General features: G+C 45.5%; 1 protein-coding gene across 1 annotated transcript; it reads left to right on the forward strand.

Annotated features, from left to right (window-relative positions):
- The first annotated feature begins 15550 nt into the window (after nucleotides 1-15550).
- On the forward strand, nucleotides 15551-19952 carry LOC147113094 (carbohydrate sulfotransferase 9-like). Its single transcript, XM_085996262.1, has 2 exons — nucleotides 15551-15686; nucleotides 17689-19952. Exons 1-2 carry the CDS (start codon nucleotides 15581-15583, stop codon nucleotides 18450-18452), a joined length of 870 nt encoding a protein of 289 aa, XP_085852388.1. The 5' UTR covers nucleotides 15551-15580; the 3' UTR covers nucleotides 18453-19952.
- Nucleotides 19953-22926: the final 2974 nt, after the last annotated feature.

Below are 22926 nucleotides of genomic sequence, written 5' to 3' on the forward strand. Positions count from 1 at the left end.
TCCCATGGCACATATTTGAAGAGCAGGGGAGTTCTCCCAGGTGTCCTAGCCAATATATATTCCTCAACCAACATCACTGAAAAAATATATTTATCTCATTGCTGTTTGTGGTATCTTGCTTTGTGCAAGTTAAGTGCTGTGTTTGCCTACTTTCCAACAGTGACTAAACTTCGAAAGTACTTCGTTGCTTTAGGACGTCCTGAAGTTATGAAAGGCACAGTCAAAATCCAAGTTCTTTCTTTCAACCTCCTCTAAATGAAAGCAGTAAAAGGGTAAGATCTAAGGATAAGCTATTCTTTTGTTGAATGCTTTTAGGTACTTTGTGGGGTTTTTTCCTTATATTTTTTACCACTTCCAGGAGCTGTATAGACTCAGCCTATTCTCTGAAGATCATCCACTGATTCCCTCAACCTCATTCAGCCTGACTCCAATCTCAGCCCTGCTCTTCTCCGCGAATAAACTAACAACTGTGTTCAAACTGAGCTTACAACTGAACAAATCGCACAGTCTGTGTTTGTTCGAAAGGAACCCGGCTCCTTTCCCTCAAACCTGCAGCTGAAAAATCAGTTTGAACTGTCCTCGCAACGTTGGTTTTAAGTTCAGCAGGTCCGTGGGCTTGTTTGTGGGTTTTTTTAACGTGCAGTTCTAGTCACTCAGGCACAGAGGATACATGCAAGCCCTGGGATGGTGAAGAGAAAAGCTTTCCAATGGCTGGAGCTGTGTAGCAGAGCAAAGCTTCTTCTATAATGCCCCCAACATTGAAGCTTATCCAAGCTTTGAAAGAGCACCAAATTCTGCAGAGTGAGCACTTTGACACAATCATATTGTGATCAATATTGGTTCAAACATTGGTTCAACCTTGATCAAACATTAAGCATATTTTTAGGAACAGGAAAAGGCCGTTAGGTCAAACAAACCCATCCTTCTTTTGATAGACCTCTACGTCACCTTCTCAGCATATCCCTCAATCTACAAGATGCACTGCAGCAACTCGCCAAGGTTTCTTAAACCCACGACCTCTACTACTGAGAAGGGCAGCAGGCGCATGGGAACACCACCACCTCCAAGTTCCCCTCCAAGTCACACACCATCCTGACTTGCACATATATCGCCGATCCTTCATCGTCACTGGGTCAAAATCCTGAAACTCCCAAGCTAACGGCACTGTGGGAGCACTTTCACCACACAAACTGCAGCGGTTCAAGAAGGTGGCTCACCACCACCTTCTCATGTGCAACCAGGAATGGGCAATAAATGCTGGCCTTGCCAGCGATGCCCACATCTCCCAAAAAATCTCTTCTCTCTCCAGAAACACAACCAATTGCCTCTTGAATCCATTTATAACGACCTTCCTCAAAATGTATTCCACAATTCTGGTGTCCTTTGTGCAAAAATCATTTTCACTTGACTTCCCTATCACTCTTAACCTTCCAATCATATCCCCATGGTATTTGAACACTTCACCATAATGGACACTTTGCCAAGACCAATTTTTGCCAATACCCTTCATAATCTTGAAAACCTCAATTCGGTCTCATCAAAACCCAAAGACAACATTCCCAACTTTCCTGACCTTTCCTCAAACCTTTAATTCCTGATACCCAGAATGATCCAGGTTGCTTCCCTCTCAAAGGCAGAAATATCTTGCAGAATATTGCGGTAGCAATATTTCAGTGAGCGAGTGGTCAATCTATGGAACAGGCTCCCGAGGAAGATTGTGGAAGCAGTTAGTGTTGGTGCATTCAAATTCAAATGAGGTCGATTTCTTTCTGAAAATAACATTGTGGGATGCAGTATTTGAGTAATTTGAGACATGATGTGTGGTAAGTGTAACATGCTTGGGAGGAACAGGTGACTTTGGACCTCTGATTCCCAAAGCTCTCCACCACTGGGGGTTTTCCTCACCTCATACTGAAAGGATATTTACTAGTCCTAGCCCCTTTGGGGCTACCCCGGAACAGGCGTTTTTCTCAGACGTTCACTTTCAACTAAAGTTTGAGGTAGCTGAATCCTAAAGATGCTTAGTTGGGTCTAAAGGTCCGGGCTATCTCTCCCTAAAGGAAAGGAACAACCCGAGCATGTTACCATCCTCCAGATAAGTTTAGCTAGAGTGTGGAGTGAGAGTCGGCGGGAATCGCGGAGCAGAGCGGCTGTATAAAAGGCTCCAGAGACCAGGTAAGGCCTCAGTGCGGAGCGAGAGTCGGCGGGAATCGCGGAGCAGAGCGGCTGTATAAAAGGCTCCAGAGACCAGGTAAGGCCTCAGTGCGGAGTGAGAGTCGGCGGGAATCGCGGAGCAGAGCGGCTGTATAAAAGGCTCCAGAGACCAGGTAAGGCCTCAGTGCGGTGCGAGAGTCGGCGGGAATCGTGGAGCAGAGCTGCTGTGTAAAAGGCTCCAAAGACCAGGTAAGGCGTACCAGTCTCCGAACTCGGAACTCAGAGGGAAGGAGAGAAGTAAAAAGAAATCGAAGTGTGATGTCACCAGAAAGCAGGTAAGTGATTGGTTGGTGAGTATTTCTCTCTTTTTAAACTTAAACTCTGTGGTTTATAGTTTCTAAGGTGTGATATTCATCATCTAGAATCGGGGCAGAGGGTATTTAAAAATAATATTACTAAATTTAATTAATTACATAGAATGGGAGAGCAGGTGATGTGTTGCTGCTGCAATATGTGGGAGCTGGTGGACACCATTGATGCTCACAGTGATCACATTTGCAGTAAGTGCTGGCTGCTCGAGGAATTCCGGCTCCGTGTTGAAGAGCTGGAGTCCGAGCTTCAAACACTGAGACACATCAGGGAGGGGGAGAGTTACCTGGACTCTGTGTTTCAGGAGGTAGTCACACCAATTAGATTAATTAATTCAGATGTAGTCCGTGGCCAGGGACAGGATGGTGTGACTAGAAGTGAGGAAGGTACGGGGATCCAGGAGGTAGTGTTGGAGGAGCCGCAGCCCTTGCTCTTGTTCAACAGGTTTGAGGCTCTTACTCCCTGTGAGGATGGGAACGGGGACTGCGGGAAGGATGAGCAACCTGGCCACAGCACCGTGGAGTGGGGGGCCATTCAAGTGGGGGGAGTTAAAAGAAATGTTGTAGTGGTACGGGATAGTATCGTTAGGGGGATAGATAGGGTTCTTTGCAGCCGAGAGTGAGAGTCCCGAAGGCTGTGTTGCCTGCCCGGTGCCAGGGTTAATGATATCTCCTCTGGGCTGGAGAGAAACTTGGAGTAGGAGGGGGAGGGTCCAGTTGTCGTGGTCCATGTTGGTACCAATGACATAGATAGGACAAGGAAAGAGGTTCTGCTGAGGGAGTTTGAGCAGCTAGGGGCCAAATTAAAAAGCAGAACCACAAGGGTAATAATCTCTGGATTACGACCTGAGCCACATGCAAGTTTGGCTAGGGTAAATAAAATTAGAGAGTTAAATGCGTGGCTCAAAGACTGGTGTGGGAGAAATGGGTTTTGCTTCTTGGGACACTGGCATCAGTACTGGGACAGGAGAGAGCTGTTCCGTTGGGACGGACTTCATTTGGCCAGTGCTGGGACTAGAATCCTGGTGAATCGAATAACTAGGGCTGTAGATAGGGTTTTAAACTAATTAGTGGAGGGGAGGTTTTAAGAGAGCGAAAAATAAAAATGACAGCGGAGAAGGCAATAGAGCAAGGTAGCAGTGGGGGATTTAAAAACCAGAGCGTGTCAGGAAGGGACAGAATGTATAATGATAATAAAGGTAAAGTAGTAAAAGGGGTAAAAGCAGGAATAAATTGTCAGAAAACATATTTGAAAGTTCTTTATCTGAATGCACGCAGCATTCGTAACAAAATAGACGAGTTGATGGTACAAATAACTACACATGGGTATGATCTGGTGGCCATTACGGAAACATGGCTGCAAGATGATCATGACTGGGAACTAAACATACAAGGGTATTTGACAATTAGGAAGGACAGACAGGAAGGAAAGGGAGGTGGAGTTGCTATGTTAATCAAGGATGGAATCACTGCAATAGTCAGAAATGATATTGGGTCAAAGGATCAGGATAGTGAAACAGTTTGGGTGGAGATAAGGAATAATAAGGGGAAAAAGTCACTAGTGGGCGTAGTCTATAGGCCTCCTAACAGTTGCAACTCTGTTGGTCGGAGTATAAATCAGGAAATAGTTGGGGCTTGTAATAAGGGAACAGCTATAATCATGGGGGATTTTAACTTTCATATTGACTGGACTAATCAAATTGGGCATGGCAGCCTTGAGGAAGAGTTCATAGAGTATATTAGGGACGGGTTCCTTGAGCAGTATGTAACTGAACCAACCAGGGGGCAGGCAATCTTAGATCTGGCCCTGTGCAATGAGACAGGATTAATAAAAAAATGTCCTAGTAAAGGATCCCTTTGGAATGAGTGACCATAATATGGTTGAATTCCAAATTCAGTTTGAGGGTGAGAGAGTTGGATCTCAAACCAGCGTACTGAGCTTAAATAAAGGAGACTATGAAGGTATGAGAGTAGAATTGACTAAAGTGGACTGGGGAAACAGATTAAAGTGTAAGACGGTACAAGAGCAGTGGTCTACATTCAAGGAGATATTTCACATCTTTCAAGATAAATATATTCCACTGAGGAAAAAGGGGAGTAAAAGAAAAGACAGCCATCCGTGGCTTAGTAAAGCAATAAAGGATAGTATCCGACTGAAAACAAGGGCATATAAAGTAGCCAAATCTAGTGGGAGGATAGAAGATTGGGAAGCATTTAAAAGCCAGCAAACAATAACTAAAAGATTAATTAAGAAAGGGAAGATAGATTATGAAAGTAAACTAGCAAAAAATATAAAAACAGATAGCAAGAGTTTCTACAGCTGTATAAAAAGAAAAAGGGTGGCTAAAGTGAACGTTGGTCCCTTAGAGGATGAGACCGGGAAACTAGTGGTGGGGAACATGGAGATGGCAAAGACGCTGAACAAATATTTTGTATCAGTCTTTACAGTAGAGGACACTAAAAATATCCCAACACTGGACAAACAGGGTGGGGGGGAGGAGCTAAAGATGATTAAAATCACTAAGGAGATGGTACTCGGTAAAATAATGGGACTTAAGGTGGATAAATCCCCCGGACCTGATGGCCTACATCCTAGGGTCTTGAGAGAAGTGGCGGTAGGGATTGTGGATGGATTGGTGATTATTTTCCAAAACTCCCTGGACTCAGGAAAGGTCCCGGCAGATTGGAAAACTGCTAATGTAACACCCTTATTTAAGAAGGGAAGTAGACAAAAAGCTGGAAACTATAGACCAGTTAGCCTAACATCTGTGGTTGGCAAAATGTTGGAGTCCATTATTAAGGAAACAATAACAGAGCATTTGGATAAACATAATTTAATAGGACAGAGTCAGCATGGTTTTATGAAGGGGAAGTCATGTTTGACAAATTTGCTCGAATTCTTTGAGGACGTAACATACAGGGTGGATAAAGGGGAACCAGTGGATGTAGTGTATTTGGACTTCCAAAAGGCATTTGACAAGGTTCCACACAAAAGATTACTGATCAAGATAAAAAATCACGGGATTGGGGGTAATATACTGGCATGGGTGGAAGATTGGCTATCTAACAGAAAACAAAGAGTTGGGATAAATGGTTTGTTCTCGGGCTGGCAATCAGTAACTAGTGGTGTTCCGCAGGGGTCAGTGCTGGGACCCCAACTCTTTACAATCTATATTAATGATTTGGAGGAAGGGACCGAGTGCAACATATCCAAGTTTGCCGACGATACAAAGATGGGAGCGAAAGCAGTGAGTGAGGAGGACATAAAAAACCTGCAAAAGGACATAGACAGGCTAAGTGAGTGGGCAGAGATTTGGCAGATGGAATATAATATTGGAAAGTGTGAGGTTATGCACTTTGGCAGAAAAAATCAAAGAGCAAGCTATTATCTAAATGGAGAGAAACTGCAAAGTGCTACAGTACAAAGGGATCTGGGGGTCCTGGTGCATGAAACACAAAAAGTTAGTATGCAGGTGCAGCAGGTGATCAGGAAGGCCAATGGAATCTTGGCTTTTATTGCAAGGGGGATGGAGTACAAAAACAGGGAAGTCTTGCTGCAGTTATACAGGGTATTGGTGAGGCCACACCTGGAATACTGTGTGCAGTTTTGGTTTCCATATTTAAGAAAAGATATACTTGCTCTCGAGGCGGTTCAGAGAAGGTTCACTCAGTTGATTCCGGAGATGAGGGGTTGACGTATGAGGAAAGGTTGAGTAGGTTGGGCCTCTACTCATTGGAGTTCAGAAGAATGAGAGGCGATCTTATCGAAACATATAAAATTGTGAGGGGGCTTGATCGGGTGGATGCGGTGAGGATGTTTCCACTGATGGGTGAGACTAGAACTAGGGGGCATAATCTTAGAATAAGGGGCTGCCCTTTCAAAACTGAGATGAGGAGAAACTTCTTCACTCAGAGGGTAGTAAATCTATGGAATTTGCTACCCCAGAGAGCTGGGGAAGCTGCAACATTAAATAAATTTAAAACGGAGATAGACAGTTTCCTAGCAGATAAGGGAATTAGGGTTTACGGGGAGAGGGCAGGGAAGTGGACGTGAGTCTAGATTCGGATCAGCCATGATCCTATTGAATGGCGGAGCAGGCCCGAGGGGCCACATGGCCTACTCCTGCTCCTACTTCTTATGTTCTTATATTCTTATGTTCTTATGTAACTTCCCAGATATTATGAGGGTCTGGAGAACTCCTTCAGAATTCTGTAACTCTTCACCAAAGAGTGTACAGAGATTGAGTTCATGAGTTATTGATACAGAAGACTTATGTGAGATAATTCTAAAAATATATAGAGATTTATTAAAGAACCGACATGCAATTTACAGTTGGTGAATCAGTCAATCGCAATGTTAACAGTTCTAAAAAGAGAAAAAATACTATCTTATTATTAACAGAGAATCTTACTTTTAAATCGTAACTTCGCTACAATATTACAGTTCTTATAGTTTTCTATACAGGATATCCATCAATATCAAATACCTTTGATCCCCGAGGTACAAAGAGTTGGAGACCACAGAGCCACCTCTGTGGTCAATAATCGCTTTGTTCGATTAAAGCGAGTCTGATATCCCATTTGAGACTTCAATATTTATACCCTTTTCAGTTGTATTTCTTTTAAAGTTTTCTGCTGATGCAAGTTAATTATCCCTATTCATCTTTCTGCTGACCTCTGCAATTCTTACTGCTACTCAGCTTGTAATATTCCAGAATCTTGTCTCATCTTCAGGTGTTCTGGGTTGACCATATAAAACGGTGTGAAGGGCAGGTGTTCCTTATTTTATGTCATCTTTACGAGGTTTAAATTAAAACACCTTATCGAGGGTTCACCATTGTATTGTTCCCAAAAGGTCAACCTGTCAAAGCCATGCACCTTCTGTTTAAATAAGGTTATTTATTCAGGGTCAACAACTGTTTTATCTGGATCGCCAGAATTTTTTCATAGCCATTTCATAGTTAGGTTTCTAAATTTCCAAAGCCAGTTTGTCATGTTTTAAAGAATTTATAAGGTAGAGTTCCTTATATAATGGCCCAGAAATTCCAGAACGGGGCTTGCAGCGCGTGCAAGCCCCGTATTTACACTTACCCCGCGCTACTGCCGATCAGCTCCAGGGACGCCTGGAATTGGTGTTTCCAGAAGAAGAATCCCGGGCAGCGTATGACGTCACGCCGCCCAGGAGTGCAGCCAGCACGAAGTCAGGAGCGTGCAGTGCAAGTGAGACATGCCCCTTGAGGTCTCAGTTTCACTGGACATGCCCCCAATGTTTCTGTCAAGCTGCTAACCATTTTTACATGCAAAGCAGCAGTTTAAATAGGTTTTTGGAAGTTTTTTGAAGATTTTGGTAACTTTCATAAACTTTTTTAAATGTTTACATTATTTTGAGTAATCTGAAGTAGTTTTAAAGAGAATTAAAGCAATTTAAAGACTTTTAAAAGCCCTAAAAGAATTTTTTTAATTCCATTTATTTAGTTAGCAATGTCGTCGTCATACGTGTCTTCACACTGTTCCCTTTGGGGAACTGTATGAAGTGGTGGAAGGATTTATGGCCATGATTAACGCTCATTCCGTGACCTTAACCATCTTTGAACCAGCCATTAGGGCGGTTAGTCCTATGGCGGGAGGGTTTTACGGGCTCCCACAAGCTATACAAGGAGGGGGGGCCACCCACACCCACGGACGCAAATATCCCACTGGATGTCAACCCAGAATTTAGAGCCGGAGCTCCGACTCCACTTGCCGGGACTGTCTGGAACGGGGTTCGAAACCCTACCCTGATCTGGCCCAGCGGCGGGGATCCTATCGCTATGACAAAGGCCCAATCCAATTAGCAACGTGAAATGGCAGCATAGGGCTCCAGTCACGGGGAGGGAAAAGGCGCAGGAAACGTATGGGTGTCACCTTTTGTGTGGAGTGGGCCTTTTGCGTAGTAGTAAGCATCCCCGCCGCTGGGCCAGAAGGAGTAGGGTTTTGAACCCCACTCCAGACAGTCCCGGCAAGTGGAGTCGGAGCTCCAACTTTAAATTCTGGGTGGACATCCAGCGGGATGCTTGCATCCGTGGGTGTTGGTGGCCCCCCCCCCGCCTCAGATGGGTTGTGGGAGCCCGTAAAACCCGCCCGCCATAGGACTAACCACCCTAATGGCTGGTTCAAAGATGGTTACGGTCACGGAATGAGCGTTAATCACGGCCATAAATCCTTCCACCACTTCATACAGTTCCCCAAAGGGAACAGTGTGAGGATACGTACGATGATGACCTCTTGCGCAATGCACCTCCTTGGACCCTCAGTCGCAGATGCGAGGGGGCAAGTTGTGCAATTGTTAAATTTTTTATTTTATTGACATGTAAAATGTTGGCCCAGTAATTCCCTTCCAAATGCGCTAGTACGGTCGGGGTACTTACGCATCTGGCCGGATGAAATGCCGGTTTTCAGCATGCACAGTGCATGTGGGGAAAACCGGCATTTCCTGTCCTCTGAACGAAGGGGTTCAGAGGCAGAACGCGTGCGACTGCACAGGCAGCGCGTGCGCAGTATAATTCGCCGCTTTCATTAATGCTTTCAGTGAGGTCCAGTCATTACAACTTACACATGAAAAAAGCATGGGTACAGTTGCTCCAGAGGCTGCGGAGGAAGATATTTCTTATCGTGGAGCTTCTGAAAGTATGTATGTCTGTATATATTCCTTTGCGTGTTATGTATATATTCCTTTACTTATGTGTATGAATGTATTATTTAATTATGACTTTCAGAGAAAGTAACTTATTGGAAAATCATAATTAAAAATATACATTCATACACATTAGTAAAGGAATATAAAACATACATACATATACGTAAAGGAATATATGTGGACATACATACATAACTCATTCTCACATTCCATTCACACAGCCACAATTGCTCCTTCTACCTACCGTTCTGAAAACCCGTTTAAAAAAAAAAAAAAAATTGAAGTTTAAAACTTAGTTAAAATTTCTTAAAGTAACTTCCCTCCCTTTCCCAAACCTAAATATTGCATTTCATAAGCTCCTCCATAAAATATATCTCCTTCCCCAGCCAATGAACAACTTTACACTTGCTTTTTTTAAGTGCAAGTTCTAGGGACTTACCCTCACTGAATCCATCAGTGAAATCTACAAAGTTCACTGCGCAAGCGCTGCCTGTGCAGTCGCACGCGCTGTGAATAGACCTCGGGTCTGGAAATGCCGGTGTTCCCCGCATGCGCTGTTCCTGCTGAACGCCGGCATTTCCAACGGCCAGATGCGTGAGTAACCCGACCGTACTCACGCTTCTGGCCTGGAATTTCTGGCCCAATATATTCCATCACAATATCTGGGTCTGTTGAAAATTTTAAAACTGAGATTAATAGATTTTTGTTAGACAAGGGTATTAAGGGTTACGGAACCAAAGGAGGTAGATAGAGTTAAGATACAGATCAACCATGATCTAACTGAACAGACTCGAGGGGCTGATTGGCCTACTCCTTCACCTATGTTCCTACTAGGTTGGGAGAAGGCAACTAGATAGACCTTGCCCTTTTTGTCATCTAACTGTTCCTATGTTCCTATCTTCCTTATGGGAAGACAGTGGGAGCAGAAGACTTCCTTGTACAGGGGCGTGAGACGGAGGCTCGGCAGTTTATAAATGGTGGGCCTCAATTGAATCCCGCCGGTCAACTGCTCGGCCGTTTCCGGTGGAACAGCGGCAGCGGGGAAGGACGGAAATCAAAAGAAGGCTGTTGGCCAGCAGGGGTGGTCCGAGGATCTCGCAGCTAAGGAATGGAGGAGCCGGGCGGGAAGCACAGGCCCGGCCTGCTCCTCTAGGCTCCATCAAGGGAAGTTTTTTTTTTCTAACTTACCCCAGCGAGCCGTGCTGGCTTCCAGACTCAAGAGCCTGTTAAAGTTCCATCGGGATCCTTTGTACATCATTGTAACCCTGATTTACATTTATTAATGAGTTCAGCAGGAGCCTCATCCATCGACAAAACCAGCAGTGTTCAAATAGCAGGTCGGCAGGAGCGGAGCGTAAAATGGAGCCGCTCCATCTTAACAGCTTCCCTCACTCTGTTTCCACCGATTGAGGAGAATAAATATCACCCCTTATCTCTGTGCTAATGCATGGAATTACATAGAATTTACAGCACGGAAACAGCCCAGTAGATCCATGCCCGGGGTTTATGCTCCGCACGAGCGTCCTCCCACCCCTCTTCATCTCACCCCATTAGCATATCCTTCTATTCCTTTCTCCCTCATGTAGTTATAAGACTTCCCCTTAAATGCATCTGTGCTATTCGTCTCAACTACTCCCTGCGGCAGCGAGTTCCACACTCTAACCACCCTCTGGGTAAAGAATCTTCTCCTGAATTTCCTATTGGATTTATTCATGGCTGCCTTATATTTATGGCCCCTAGTTTTGGATTCCCCCGCATACACATGCAATCCAAATCCGTTATAAGGGGAGGACTGTGTGGAAAAACACAGTGGGCCTTTGCCCCAATAACCTGCCCTCAGCTAAGTATCTATAAAAAGCAGCAAGTTCCTGTTTTATTATTGGCAGGGAATCCAGCTACGATTAAGTGGCTTGTTATGAAATTTCTACTCTGTGGAAAAGAATATTGGCTTCTAAGATGAACTTGACCGGTTTCCAAGGGACAGGATGTTTGTTTATACCGTTGACTTATCACTGTCCTACTTGGATGGCCTGATGTCACTATTATTAATCAAATGGTGGCTAAAGGTCGAGGATGTGTCCTCACACTTCTCTTCAGGATAGGGAGTATCCCTGCCTCTTAAAAAAAAAAAAAAAAATAATAATAATTTGGCGCATCAAGTTCTATTTTTTGCTTCTTCTCGTGAGTTTGTAAGTCCGCCACTAGACCATGTTTCTCACTTGTTAAATGGGTCAAAGGGGAATATATTATTCTATTCAGCTCCATGACCTCTGATGCCAGTGTTTGTCCAACTGCCACAGAAGGTCGTGTAATCGACTGAAGGAATATCTTGCGATATTTAACGGGAACAAAACGTGCGCAAGGGTAGATTTTTTGTGAGTTTGCGCCTTGGTGCAGAGTTTCATGAGCCAGGACCACGTCTTGGTAATTCTAGTCTGGAGATCAGCAAGCCTCACGGAATTGGCCACCCCATAGTCTTCAAGGGCTGCAGAACTCAGCGCTCAAATTCCCGATATACGCTCCCGGCCTGTGAAACCCAGTGCCAGGAGTGCGCATGCATAAAATCTACCCTATGTGGTCAAGTAAGGAAAGGAAAGGATTTGCATTTATATAGCACCTTTCACAACCTCAGGACGTCCCAAAGCGTTTTCCAGCCAATGAAATACATAGGATTACATAGGATATACAGCACAGAAACAGGTCATTCAGCCCAACCAGTCCATGCCAGCGTTTATGTTCCACTTGAGCCTCCTCCCATCCTTCCTCATTTAAATTTATCAACATATCCCTCTATTCCCTTCTCCCTCATATGCTTATCTAGTTTCCCCTTAAATGCATCTGTGCTATTCACCTCAAGTACTCCCTGTGGTAGCGAGTTCCACATTCTCACCACACTCTGGGTAAAGAAGTTTCTTCTGAATTTGATTTCTTGGTGACTATCTTATATTGATGGCCTCTAGTTTTGCTGTTCCCCACAAGTGGAAACACTCTTTTCTGTATTGAAGTGTAGTCGCTGTTGTAATGTGGGAAACGTGGCAGCCAATTTATGCACAGCAAGATCCCACAGACAGCAATGTGACAATGACCAGATAATTTGTTTTAGTGATGTTGATTGAGGGATAAATATTGGCCAGGGCACCGGAGATAACGCCCCTGTTCTTTCTTCGAAATAGTGCTGTGGGATCTTTTACATCCACCTGAGAGAGCAGACGGGGGCCTCGGTTTAACGTCTCATCCGAAAGGTGGCACCTCCGACAGTGCAGCGCTCCCTCAGCACTGCACTGGGAGTGTCAGCCTGGATTCTGTGCTCAAGTCTCTGGGGTGGGGCTAGAACCCACGACATTCTGACTCAGAGGGGAAAATGTTATCCACTGAACCAAAACTCATTTTCATAAAATTGCTCTATAAATAATACTCCAGAAAAAAAACTTTCGTTTTTTTCCTCTGTCAGTCTGAGGGAATCTTGACAAGGAGCTCGAAACGCTGCGCAGCTCTCTCAGAGCAATGAGCTCATATCATTTTTATTGCTCGGTGTATATATATATATATATATACATAATAATAATACACATGCACTAGAAGCAAATACATATCAACCTGCATAAATGCGCATGTACATACAAATAGATACATTCTTGTGCAGACACAGCAGGCACCTGATTTTATTCACATGCACTAGCTCCGCCTTGTGGCATTGTCGTGCAAGCTTTGCCCTTATATCTGTGTGGACCAGACTTGGCCGTAAGGCTCCTCTTATGGTTGCTGATACTCAAGTGCCTGAGCTCACACAGGACGCCTCAGTGGGTCGCACCCTCGCCTCTGAGTCAAAAGGTCGTGGGTTCCAGTCCCACTCCAGAGATTTGAGCACATAATCCAGGCTGACACTCCAGTGAGGGAGTGCTGCACTGTCGGAGGTGCCGTCTTTCGGACAAGACGCTAAACCGAGGCCCCGTCTGCTCTCTCGGGTGGATGTAAAAGATCCCATGGCACTATTTTGAAGAAGAGCAGAGGAGTTCTCCCTGGTGTCCTGGGCCAATATATATATTCCTCAACCAACATCACTAAAACAAATTACCTGGCCATAGATCACGTGGCTGTGGGAGCTTGCTGTGCATAAATTGTGTGCCGTGTTTCCTACATTACAACAGTGATGACACTTCAAAAAGTACTTCATTGACCATAAGGTTGAGAAAGGCGCTGTATAAATACAAGTCTTGCTTTTTTCTGTTGTTAGAGCTGCTGTCCTGGCGGTGAGGTGTCGAACCGAGGCCCGATCTGCTTGTGCAAGTATATGTTGAAGATCTCATGCTTGTCCTGGCTAACATTCCTTCCTGATCCACCACCAAAATAGATTAACCGGTTACTGCAGTGTGTGGGGTATCGCTGGTGCACAATAGCTTCCGTGCTTCATTACACAGCAACAGTCAGCTCACTTTAAAGGATATGAGGAATGAGCAAGAGAGTCGGATCAGACTAGGTGGCTGATGTGAAAGAAAAGAATCTCCAGCACAGACTTAATCGCTCCATCATTGGTGGCCGTGCCTTCAGCTGCCGAGGCCCTAAGCTCAGGAATTCCCTCCCTAAACCTCTCCGCCTCTCCGCCTCTCTTTCCTCCTTTAAGACACTCCTTAAAACCTCCCTCTTTGACTAAGCTTTTTGTCACCTGCCCTAATATCTCCTTATGTGGCTCGGTGTCAGATTTTGTTTGATTACGCTCCTGTGAAGCACCTTGGGACGTTTTACTACGTTAAAGGTGTTATATAAATGCAAGTTGTTGTTGTTGTTGATGTGCTGAATGGCCTGCTTTGGCTCTGTAACATTCTGTGACTCTATCATTTACTTGGTGTCCGGGACACGTAGGCCTAGAATGTCTATGGGGAATCTTCTGATCTCTGGGCATTACTTTGAGCTCCTGGGAGAATTAACGGTTACAGCTAAAAGTGACCATTTATTCCATTTCGCCATGGTCCAGTACTGAGGGAGTGCTGCATCTTAGGGGTGTGATGTTAACACTGAGGCCCTACTTGCCTGTTTAGGTAGATGTGAAAGGTCCCATGCCACTTCTTAAAGAGCGGGGAACTCTCCTTGTGTCATTTCTAACCTACCTCCCTCGAACAAAACCATTAACCGGTCATTAATCTCATTTACTGCTTATGGGATCTTGCTGTGTGCAAAATTCGTTGCTGTGTTTTGCCGACATAACGAGAGTGACCACACTGTAAAAGTAATCCATCCTGAGGTGCTATAGAAATTCAAGTATGACCATAGTCAGGAGGAAAACTCTGCAAAAGAAGTTGGAGAGGGTGTCGAGGAGATTTATCAGAATGGTACAGGAAACTTTGTTCTATCCGGCACCGACGGGACCGAGCTGTTGCCGTCCCATCAAAACTGCCAGACAAACCAGCGCTAATGTTGAAATATACGGAGATTTTGAGCTCCGTATCTGGCAACAAACCCTGTTGCGCAACAGCTTCTAAACAGTCAGCCATACCTTGCAAGCGTCTCTGTAGCTTAGCAACAGCTTCAGCGAGACCTTGCAGAGCTTGACTGTTGAGAAAAAAGCAACGAAAAGAAAAAAAACCTAACGAAACGGCTCCTGATTTTTGCTGGTGGCTCGAGCTTGCCGTACATTTAGCCTCCGGATAACACAAAGTTTCCTGTACCAGGGATGAGAGACTTCAGTTACATGGAGAGACTGGAGAATCTGGGGGAGAGCAAAGAGAGTTAAAGGAAGATTTGATGGAGGTGTTCAAAATGACTGTATGAGGGGTTTTGATCGAGTAGATAGGGCAAAACTGCTTCCACTGGCAGGAAGGTCGGTAACCAGAGGACACAGATTGAAGTTAATTGACAAAAGAACCGGGGGGGAGCGATGAGGAGAATGTTTTTTACGCAGTGAGTTGTTGTGATCTGGAATGCACTGCCATGAAAGGGCGATGGAAGCAGATTCAATAATAACTTTCAAAAGGAAATTGGAGAAATACTTGAAAAGGTAAAATTTGCAGAGCTGCAGGGAAAGAGTGGGGTTGGGGGGGTGGGGGAGTGGGACTGATTGGACAGTCGGCATAGGCACCGCGGACCGAATGGCCTCCTTCTTACACTGTAAGATTCTACGATAAGTTGTGACTATAAAATACAAAGTAATAACTCATGGGGGCCAGTGTCCTTGTGCTGTGCTGTGTTGATTCAGGCTAAGATAAACAGTATCATAAGAGATAGTATAAACAAACAGCACATAACTGAGGGTGGGGATGGGGGAATCGATGATTTGTGACGTGCCTGCCTGTAAGATGTGGGCCCGAGGCTGAATCTATACGGAGCTGGTGTTTTATTCTGTGCTACATGATCTCAGGCCAGGGTCAGAGTAAAAAGCACAGAGACAATGGACTTCCCTGGACGGCTTTCAGCCACATTACTGCTCCTGGGTTATCTGGGCTGGCTCTTATGTAAAGAGTGGAGGTCGGACGTTTCCTCTGCTGCTCGAGAAGGTATGTTTTGAAACCCCCTTTCTGCGCGCCGAGAGTTAATAATCGGCAGGGCCCCTGAAGACGACAGCCAGAAGCTCCGCGTAGCGTATTGCAGGGGGATCGTTCTTTCTTTAAGGGGCCGGGTAGTATTCTGAATCAACATGCAATTCTGGATGTTACCGATGCCACTCAGCCCTCCCAGTCTCCTCTGTTTTAAAGGGGAAACGCCTTTCATGAGAAGCAACAGTTTGCATTTATACAACTCTGTTAACATCTAAGGATAAGGGGTAGGCCATTTAGGACAGAGATGCGGAGGAATTTCTTCACCCAGAGAGTGGTGAACCTGTGGAATTCTCTACCACACAAGGCAGTTGAGGCCAATTCATTAAATATATTCAAGAAGGAGTTAGATATATTTCTTAAGGCTAAAGGGATCAAGGGATATGGAGAGAAGGCAGGGACAGGGCACTGAATTTGGATGATCAGCCATGATCTCATTAAATGGCGGAACAGGTTCGAGGGGTCGAATGGCCTACTCCTGCTCCTATCTTCTATGTTTCTATAGTGAGACGTCTCAAGGCGATTCACAGGAGTGTAAATCAGACAAAACATTGACACTGAGCCAAAGAAAGAGGCATTAGGAGAGGGGACCAAACGCTTGGTCAAAGAGATAGCTTGTAAGAAGGGTTTTAAAGGTGGAGAGGGGAAGAGGCCTGGGGTGGGAATTCCAGAGCTTAGGGCCTAGATAGCTGAAGGCACGGCCGCCAATGGCGGGGCAAAGGGAGTGGGGGATGCACCAGAGGCCAGAGTTGGAGGAACGCAGGGATCTCGGAGGGTTGTCAAAGTCTTTGACAAACATTCCTTCATTAGTTGGGTAAACCCACAGTCCCATGGCAAAAATTGTATTGAAGTGCATAATTGAGTGCAACATTACCCTGAAGCCTCTTCTTTCTAGAAAGAAAGAAAAAAGGTTTGTAAACCTTTCTTCTTGAAAAATATTTCATTTTAAATACCACTTTAGAACAAGTGAATTTAGGGACAGATCTTAGAAGCTCATCTACCTGGTAGGACGATATAGAAATAGGGAAAGCTTGAAAAATTGGGTCATTTTTGTGTTCCAACAATGCAGGTTGTGTGGCGATATGCTACAAGTGTTTAAAGTTATGAAGAGGTGGGATAGGGTAGATAGAATCAAATTGATTCCAGTAGCTGATGGGTCAAGAATGAGGGGCTGGAGATACAAGATTAAATATAAGAGATTTAGAACAGAGGGCAGGAGAAACTTCGTCACATGAGAGATGTGAGGTCGTGGAATTCACTTGCAGGGTTAGTGGTTGAGGCAGAAATGATGTCAAGATCCAAGATTAGATTGGATAGGTGGCTGAAGGAAAAGGAGCTTGGAGGGATATGGGAACAGGATGGGTAAATGTGATTAGAACTAATTACTCACGGGGAGGGTAAACGCGGACACGGACTGTCTGGGCTGAAGGGCCTGTTTTCATGTTGTAACTCCGATGTATCGCTTCACACAAAGAGTGATCAATGACATGAATCTCGTCATTCAGGAAAGAAAGACTTATGAAATAATACTGAGCAGCCTGCGGGTGGCGCTGTCCAGGGAGAGTATAAATACTCGGGCACGGGCCCAGCTTGTGCAGGACATTCTTAACAGGAACTAGTGAAGGACACAACTGGACCTCCATGTTGTAAAACAGTTGATTAAAGCTTTGTTTAACGCTTAGACCAAGTGCCTAGTAGTTTTCTTACGTCAATCAACACTTGGAATGGACTTCTGGGCAAGAGAAAATAGGCCTGGAATAATGCTCAATTGGAGGCCCTACAGAGCCTTTCTGCAGCTACCCTGTGATGGGCAAAAGCTTCTACCAGCGACTCGATTGGTATCAGCCATACCCGAGTGTGTTCCTGAACCATAGCGAACGGGAAGAAGTAGCGCTGGCAAAATGGCAGGAAGTTTAAAAATATTACCCTTTAACAACGTAATGTATTTGTTTTGCTGCTACAGGTCCTGCTTCAGTGGCAGTGAGCGTGCCTGTGACGTTTGACTCCTTCCTCCACAATCAGCAGCTGAGGAAAAAGCTGCTGAGGTCATTCTGCAATCAAGGGCCGAAGGCCAAGAGGCTCCGCCAGCCCCGCTACTTTTCGGGGCTCAAAGTAAACGAACGTCATGAGCTGGTGTACTGCAACGTGCCTGACGTTGGCACAGTGAACTGGGACCGGATGTTAAAGATCCTGAACGATGTGCCCGGCCAGGCGGAGAAGATAATGCACGAGAGCATGCCGTTAAAAGCGCCTCACGAGTACCTGAGCCAGTACAACATGACCACCATCGACAGCCTACTGGCATCGTACACCAAAATTATCTTCATCAGAGACCCCCTTCAGCGCCTGCTCGCCACTTACCGCCGCGAGTGTGCTGCGGGGGAGTCCTTCGACACGTTCGTCCGACGCGTGTTAGGCCAGGGCCTGAAACCGGCCGCCAGCTGCAAACCCCTGGTCGAATTGTGCCACCTGTGTCTTGTCCGGTATGACTACGTCGCCGCGCACGGACTCCTCGACCGAGAGCTGAGACACCTTTTGCGTCGGCTAGGCTTCTCGGCGGAGGTGGAGCTGCCCGAGTTCCAGGATTCGGAGGAGAGCCTGTCGTCCCGGTGGCTGGTACAGCAGCACTTTGGCCAGCTCTCGGCCCAGCTGATGGGCAAGTTGTTGCAGTTCTACCGCAGCGACTTTGCTGCCTTCAATTTCACCAACAGTTTGACCTTGAGTTAACCGACCCTTCAAACCCATCAACCTGTGCGGGTTAAAAAACCTACAGTGGGAGTTAGATGGACGCTTGCCCTTTTTCTTCGCTACCTTGGGTTCGAATGCACCTAATGGAATGAAAGGATCCTCGTGAAATGAGTTTGGGCGGGCTCAGTCTAATTGGTTGTGAGCATGCGCCGACGGCACTCATTGGCTATCTCGCTCAGAGAGACTGCAGGGTGAAAATATCAGGGCATCAGGGAGAATTTCTACCAAAAATTCTCACAAATATGCCCTGATTTCAGAAATCTGAATGACAACCAAAAACTCCCATTCCTACTGGGAGAGGAGAGAAGCTGTATAACACTGGCGGCACACTATGTTACAGCTTGCCATGAACAGAGGGACAACCAGTAAACTAAGAAAAGAATATATATAAACAATGCGAATGTATATTTATACACTCAGGGATATACCTCTTTATACACTGTATGAATAGAACTGCGTTTATGTGCTAAACCATAAATGTATTTTGATGCTTTGGCAACATAAGATGTAACTTATCATGCCAATAAAGCGATTTGAATTGTGAATTGTGAATTGTGACTGGTGTGGGAAGTGGAAGAAAACGTCACGTTGGCACAGCAGCAGCCATCGCTCTTTTGAGGAGGAGAAGGTAGTTTTATTTCTCATCTAGCTGTACCGGACCATTGGGTACCTGAAATGGGCAGAGTTCCATACCTGGGCAGTTTTCCACATTGTCAGTTAGATGCCAATGTTCTGGCTGTAATGGAACAGCTTGGCTAGAGGCACGGCTAGTTCTGGAGCACAAGTCTTCAGCACGACAGCCGGGATGTTGTCAGGGCCCATAGCCTTTGCTGTATCCAGTGCACTGAGCCATTTCTTGATATCGCGTGGAGTGAATCGAATTGGCTGAAGACTGGTTTCTGTGATGGTGGGAACCTCAGGAGGAGGCCGATATGGATCATCCACTCGGCACTTCTGGCTGAAGGTGGTTGCAAACGCTTCAGCCTTGTCTTTTGCATTCACGTGCTAGGTTCTGCCATCATTGAGGATGGGGACATTCATGCAGCCTATGCCTCCCATTAGTTGTTTAATTGTCATCCACCATTCACGACTGGATGTGGCAGGACTGTAGAGCTACCCTCAGTGCTTCTTCCAAGTGGTGTTCAACATGGCGGAGTGCTGATTCATCAGCTGAGGGAGGGCGGTAGGTGGTAATCAGCAGGAGGTTTCCTTGCCCATGCTTGACCTGAAGACATGAGACTTCATGGGGTCCGGAGTCAATGTTGAGGACTCCCAGGGCCACTCCCTCCCGACTGTATACCACTGTGCCGCCACCTCTGGTGGGACAGAGCATACCCAGGACATACGACAATCCAGTAGTTTCATGCTCTCCATTACTGAAACTAGCTTGTTATTCCTGATTTTTATTTAATTAATTGAATTTAAATTTCCCAGCTGCTAGTGGTGGGATTGGAACTCACGGGCTGGATTTTGATACTGGAGGTGTGTAGGAGGCGGGACTACATCTTTTGGGGTTGTAGTCCCGCCTCCATCGAGTTGTGGCCAACCCACTCAATTTTCACTTGATTGACCTTGTTGAGCTCGCCCAGCGGGCTCAGCAGGCCAATTAAGGCCCACCCGGCAACAGGTGACGTCACAGATTGACATTTCATCTGTCAAGAGCTTTTGACAGATGAAATATCAGCGTTTGACAGCTCTTTGAAGCTGTCAAACACTAACAATCTGTACACGAAGTTAATTCCTTCCTCTCAGGCTGATTTAGAGATCTCTCTAGAACAGAAAGCTTAATGGTACAACTTTTGACAGCTCGCGGCCGTTCTGCTTTCTGTGCCGGTGAGATGAGGGACTCCCGAGACCTGAAGGAAGGAAGGCTGTAAAGGTAAGTAAAATTTCTTTAAACACTTTACACACACCAAACACACTTACCTCTGTACTCATGCACCCATCACTCACCTGAACACCGGACATCTCGAAACTTCCAAGCCCTTCAGCCCGACGGTCCGCCTCACTTACTTGGCGTGGTTTGGAGCCGTCTGGAATCCCAGACTTCAGCAATAAAAATAGGGATTAGGCTAAAAATTGCCTGTTAACTACCTGTTAACAGGCAGTTAATTGGCACTAATCCCCTTCCCGTCTCGGGGAGGCAGCTCCCAGCACAGGTCGATTATCCGCCTCCTTTGAAACTGGCATGGAGGCGGATTGGGGGCGGGATGGGTTCATGCCCCCCCGATTTCGAGATTTTAACCCCCCACACGCCTCCAATCCCGCCTCCATGGCCCAATGAAAATCCTGCCCCACATCTCTGGATTATTAGTCCAGTAACATAACAACTATGCTACCAACTCATAGGTGTGGTAGCTTCTCTCCATGCTCTAAACTGCAGACCATAAAAGATAGAGACATGAGGCAATGAGGTGGAATTGTGGCTTGTGTTCAAGGTTCGATTTGCGGTTGAAAGGTCATTGGAAATAGTAGCAGCCAATAACACTTCCGCATCATGATACACTGAATTAAATGGAAAATTAAATATTACTTTAGGTAACTGGTTTTCCTTTTAGAAATTTCTGTTTAGCAGGATTGAAACTCAAACTGTCTGGACCAGAACTGAGTGACAACCCATGTACGCTGACGACACCCAGCTCTACCTCACCACCACTTCTCTCAACCCCTCCACGGTCTCTAAATTGTCAGACTGCTTGTTCGACATCCAGTTCTGGATGAGCAGAAACTTTTTCCAATTAAATATTGGGAAGACCGAAGCCATTGTTTTCAGTCCCCGCCACAAACTTCATTCCCTAGCCACTGACTCCATCTCTCTCCCTAACATCTGTCTGAGGCTGAACCACACTGTTCGCAACCTTGGTGCTATATTTGACCCTGAAATGAGCTTCCGACCATATATCCGTGGCATAACTAAGACCACCTATTTCCACCTCTGTAACGTCGCCTGACTCCGTCCCTGCCTCAGCTCATCTGCTGCTGAAACCCTCATCCATGCCTTTGTTACCTCTAGAATTGACTATTCCAATGCATTCCTGACTGGTTTCCCACATTCTACCCTATGTAAACTTGAGGTTATCCAAAACTCGGCTGCCCGTGTCCTAACTCGCACCAAGTCCCGTTCGCCCATCACCCCTGTGCTCGCTGACCTACACTGGCTCCCAGTTAAGCAACACCTTGATTTCAAAATTCTCATCCTTGTTTTCAAATCACTCCATGGCCTCGCCCCTTCCTCTCTCTCTAATCTCATCCAGCCCCACAACCCCCCGAGATATCTGCGCTCCTCTAATTCTGCCCCCTTGAGCATCCCTGATTATAATCGCTCAACCATTGGTGGCCGTGCCTTCTGTTGCCTAGGCCCTAAGTTCTGCCTAATCCTTTCTGCCTCACTACCTCTCTTTCCTCCTTTAAGACGCTCCTTAAAATCTACCTCTTTGACGAAGCTTTGGGTCATCTGCCCTAATTTCTCCTTATGTGGCTCGGTGTCAAATTTTTTGTGTAATAACGCTCCTGTGAAGCACCTTGGGACATTTTACTATGTTAAAGGTGCTATATAAATACAAGTTGTTGTTGTTATTACTGTCCTCACAAGGAGGAAACACATTAATGGGCAAAACGAAAATACCACGGATGCTGGAAATCTGAAATAAAAACAGAAAATGCTGGAAACACTCAGCAGGTCAAGCAGTATCTGTGGACAGAGAAACAGAGTGAACGTTTTAGGTCGATGACCTTTTTGTCAGAACTGTTCTGGCAAGAGGTCATCGATCTGAAACGTTAACTCTGTTTCTCTCTCCACATTAATGGGCAAGATGCACAATGGCAAAAGACTCAGACGGAGATGAGCGGACTTATTTAGTCAACCTGTCCTCATAATTTAACCCTTTAAGCCCCGGTATCTTCTGGTGAATCTGCGCTGCACCTCCTCCAGGGCCATTATATCATTCCTGAGGTGTGGTGCCCAGAACTGAACGCAGTTCTCCAGGTGTGGTCTAACCAGAGCTTTATATAACTGCAGCATAACTTCCACCTCTTTGTATTCCAGCCCCCTTGAGAAAAATATTTCATTAGCCTTTTTGATTATTTTTTATACCTGTGATTTTAGTGATTTTGTGTACATGGACATCTAAATCCCGTTGCTCCTCATTGTTCTCCTCATCTCTCCCTATTAAGGCAATATCCCAAATTGTCTTTCCCAGTCTCAAAGTAGTTGACCTCACACATCTGCCATAGTTCTGCCCTCTCACTAGGACCACCACTGCACAATGGATTCCTGGGTCAGACCCCCGAAGACTGCAGGCATCCCAGTAACAGTACACCAGCCGGAATTACATGTGAGGTGGGGTAAAGGAGTAAAGTTAGGAATAAGTAAATGTAAATTCAATGTCACAGCTAGACAATGCATGTACAAACCCAAATCAAACTGTATCTTTGCATTAAATGAGTAAAAAAG

The sequence above is a fragment of the Somniosus microcephalus genome, chromosome 9 (genome assembly GCF_052327205.1).
Source record: "Somniosus microcephalus isolate GS21.2 chromosome 9, FLI_Smic_1.0, whole genome shotgun sequence".
Lineage (NCBI taxonomy): Eukaryota > Metazoa > Chordata > Chondrichthyes > Squaliformes > Somniosidae > Somniosus > Somniosus microcephalus.

Coding starts and splice junctions, on each gene's coding strand:
- LOC147113094 (XM_085996262.1), top strand. CDS start 15,581: ATGGACTTCCCTGGACGGCTTTCAGCCACATTACTGCTCCTGGGTTAT. Junction 15,687..17,688: donor TTCCTCTGCTGCTCGAGAAG/GTATGTTTTGAA, acceptor TTGCTGCTACAG/GTCCTGCTTCAGTGGCAGTG.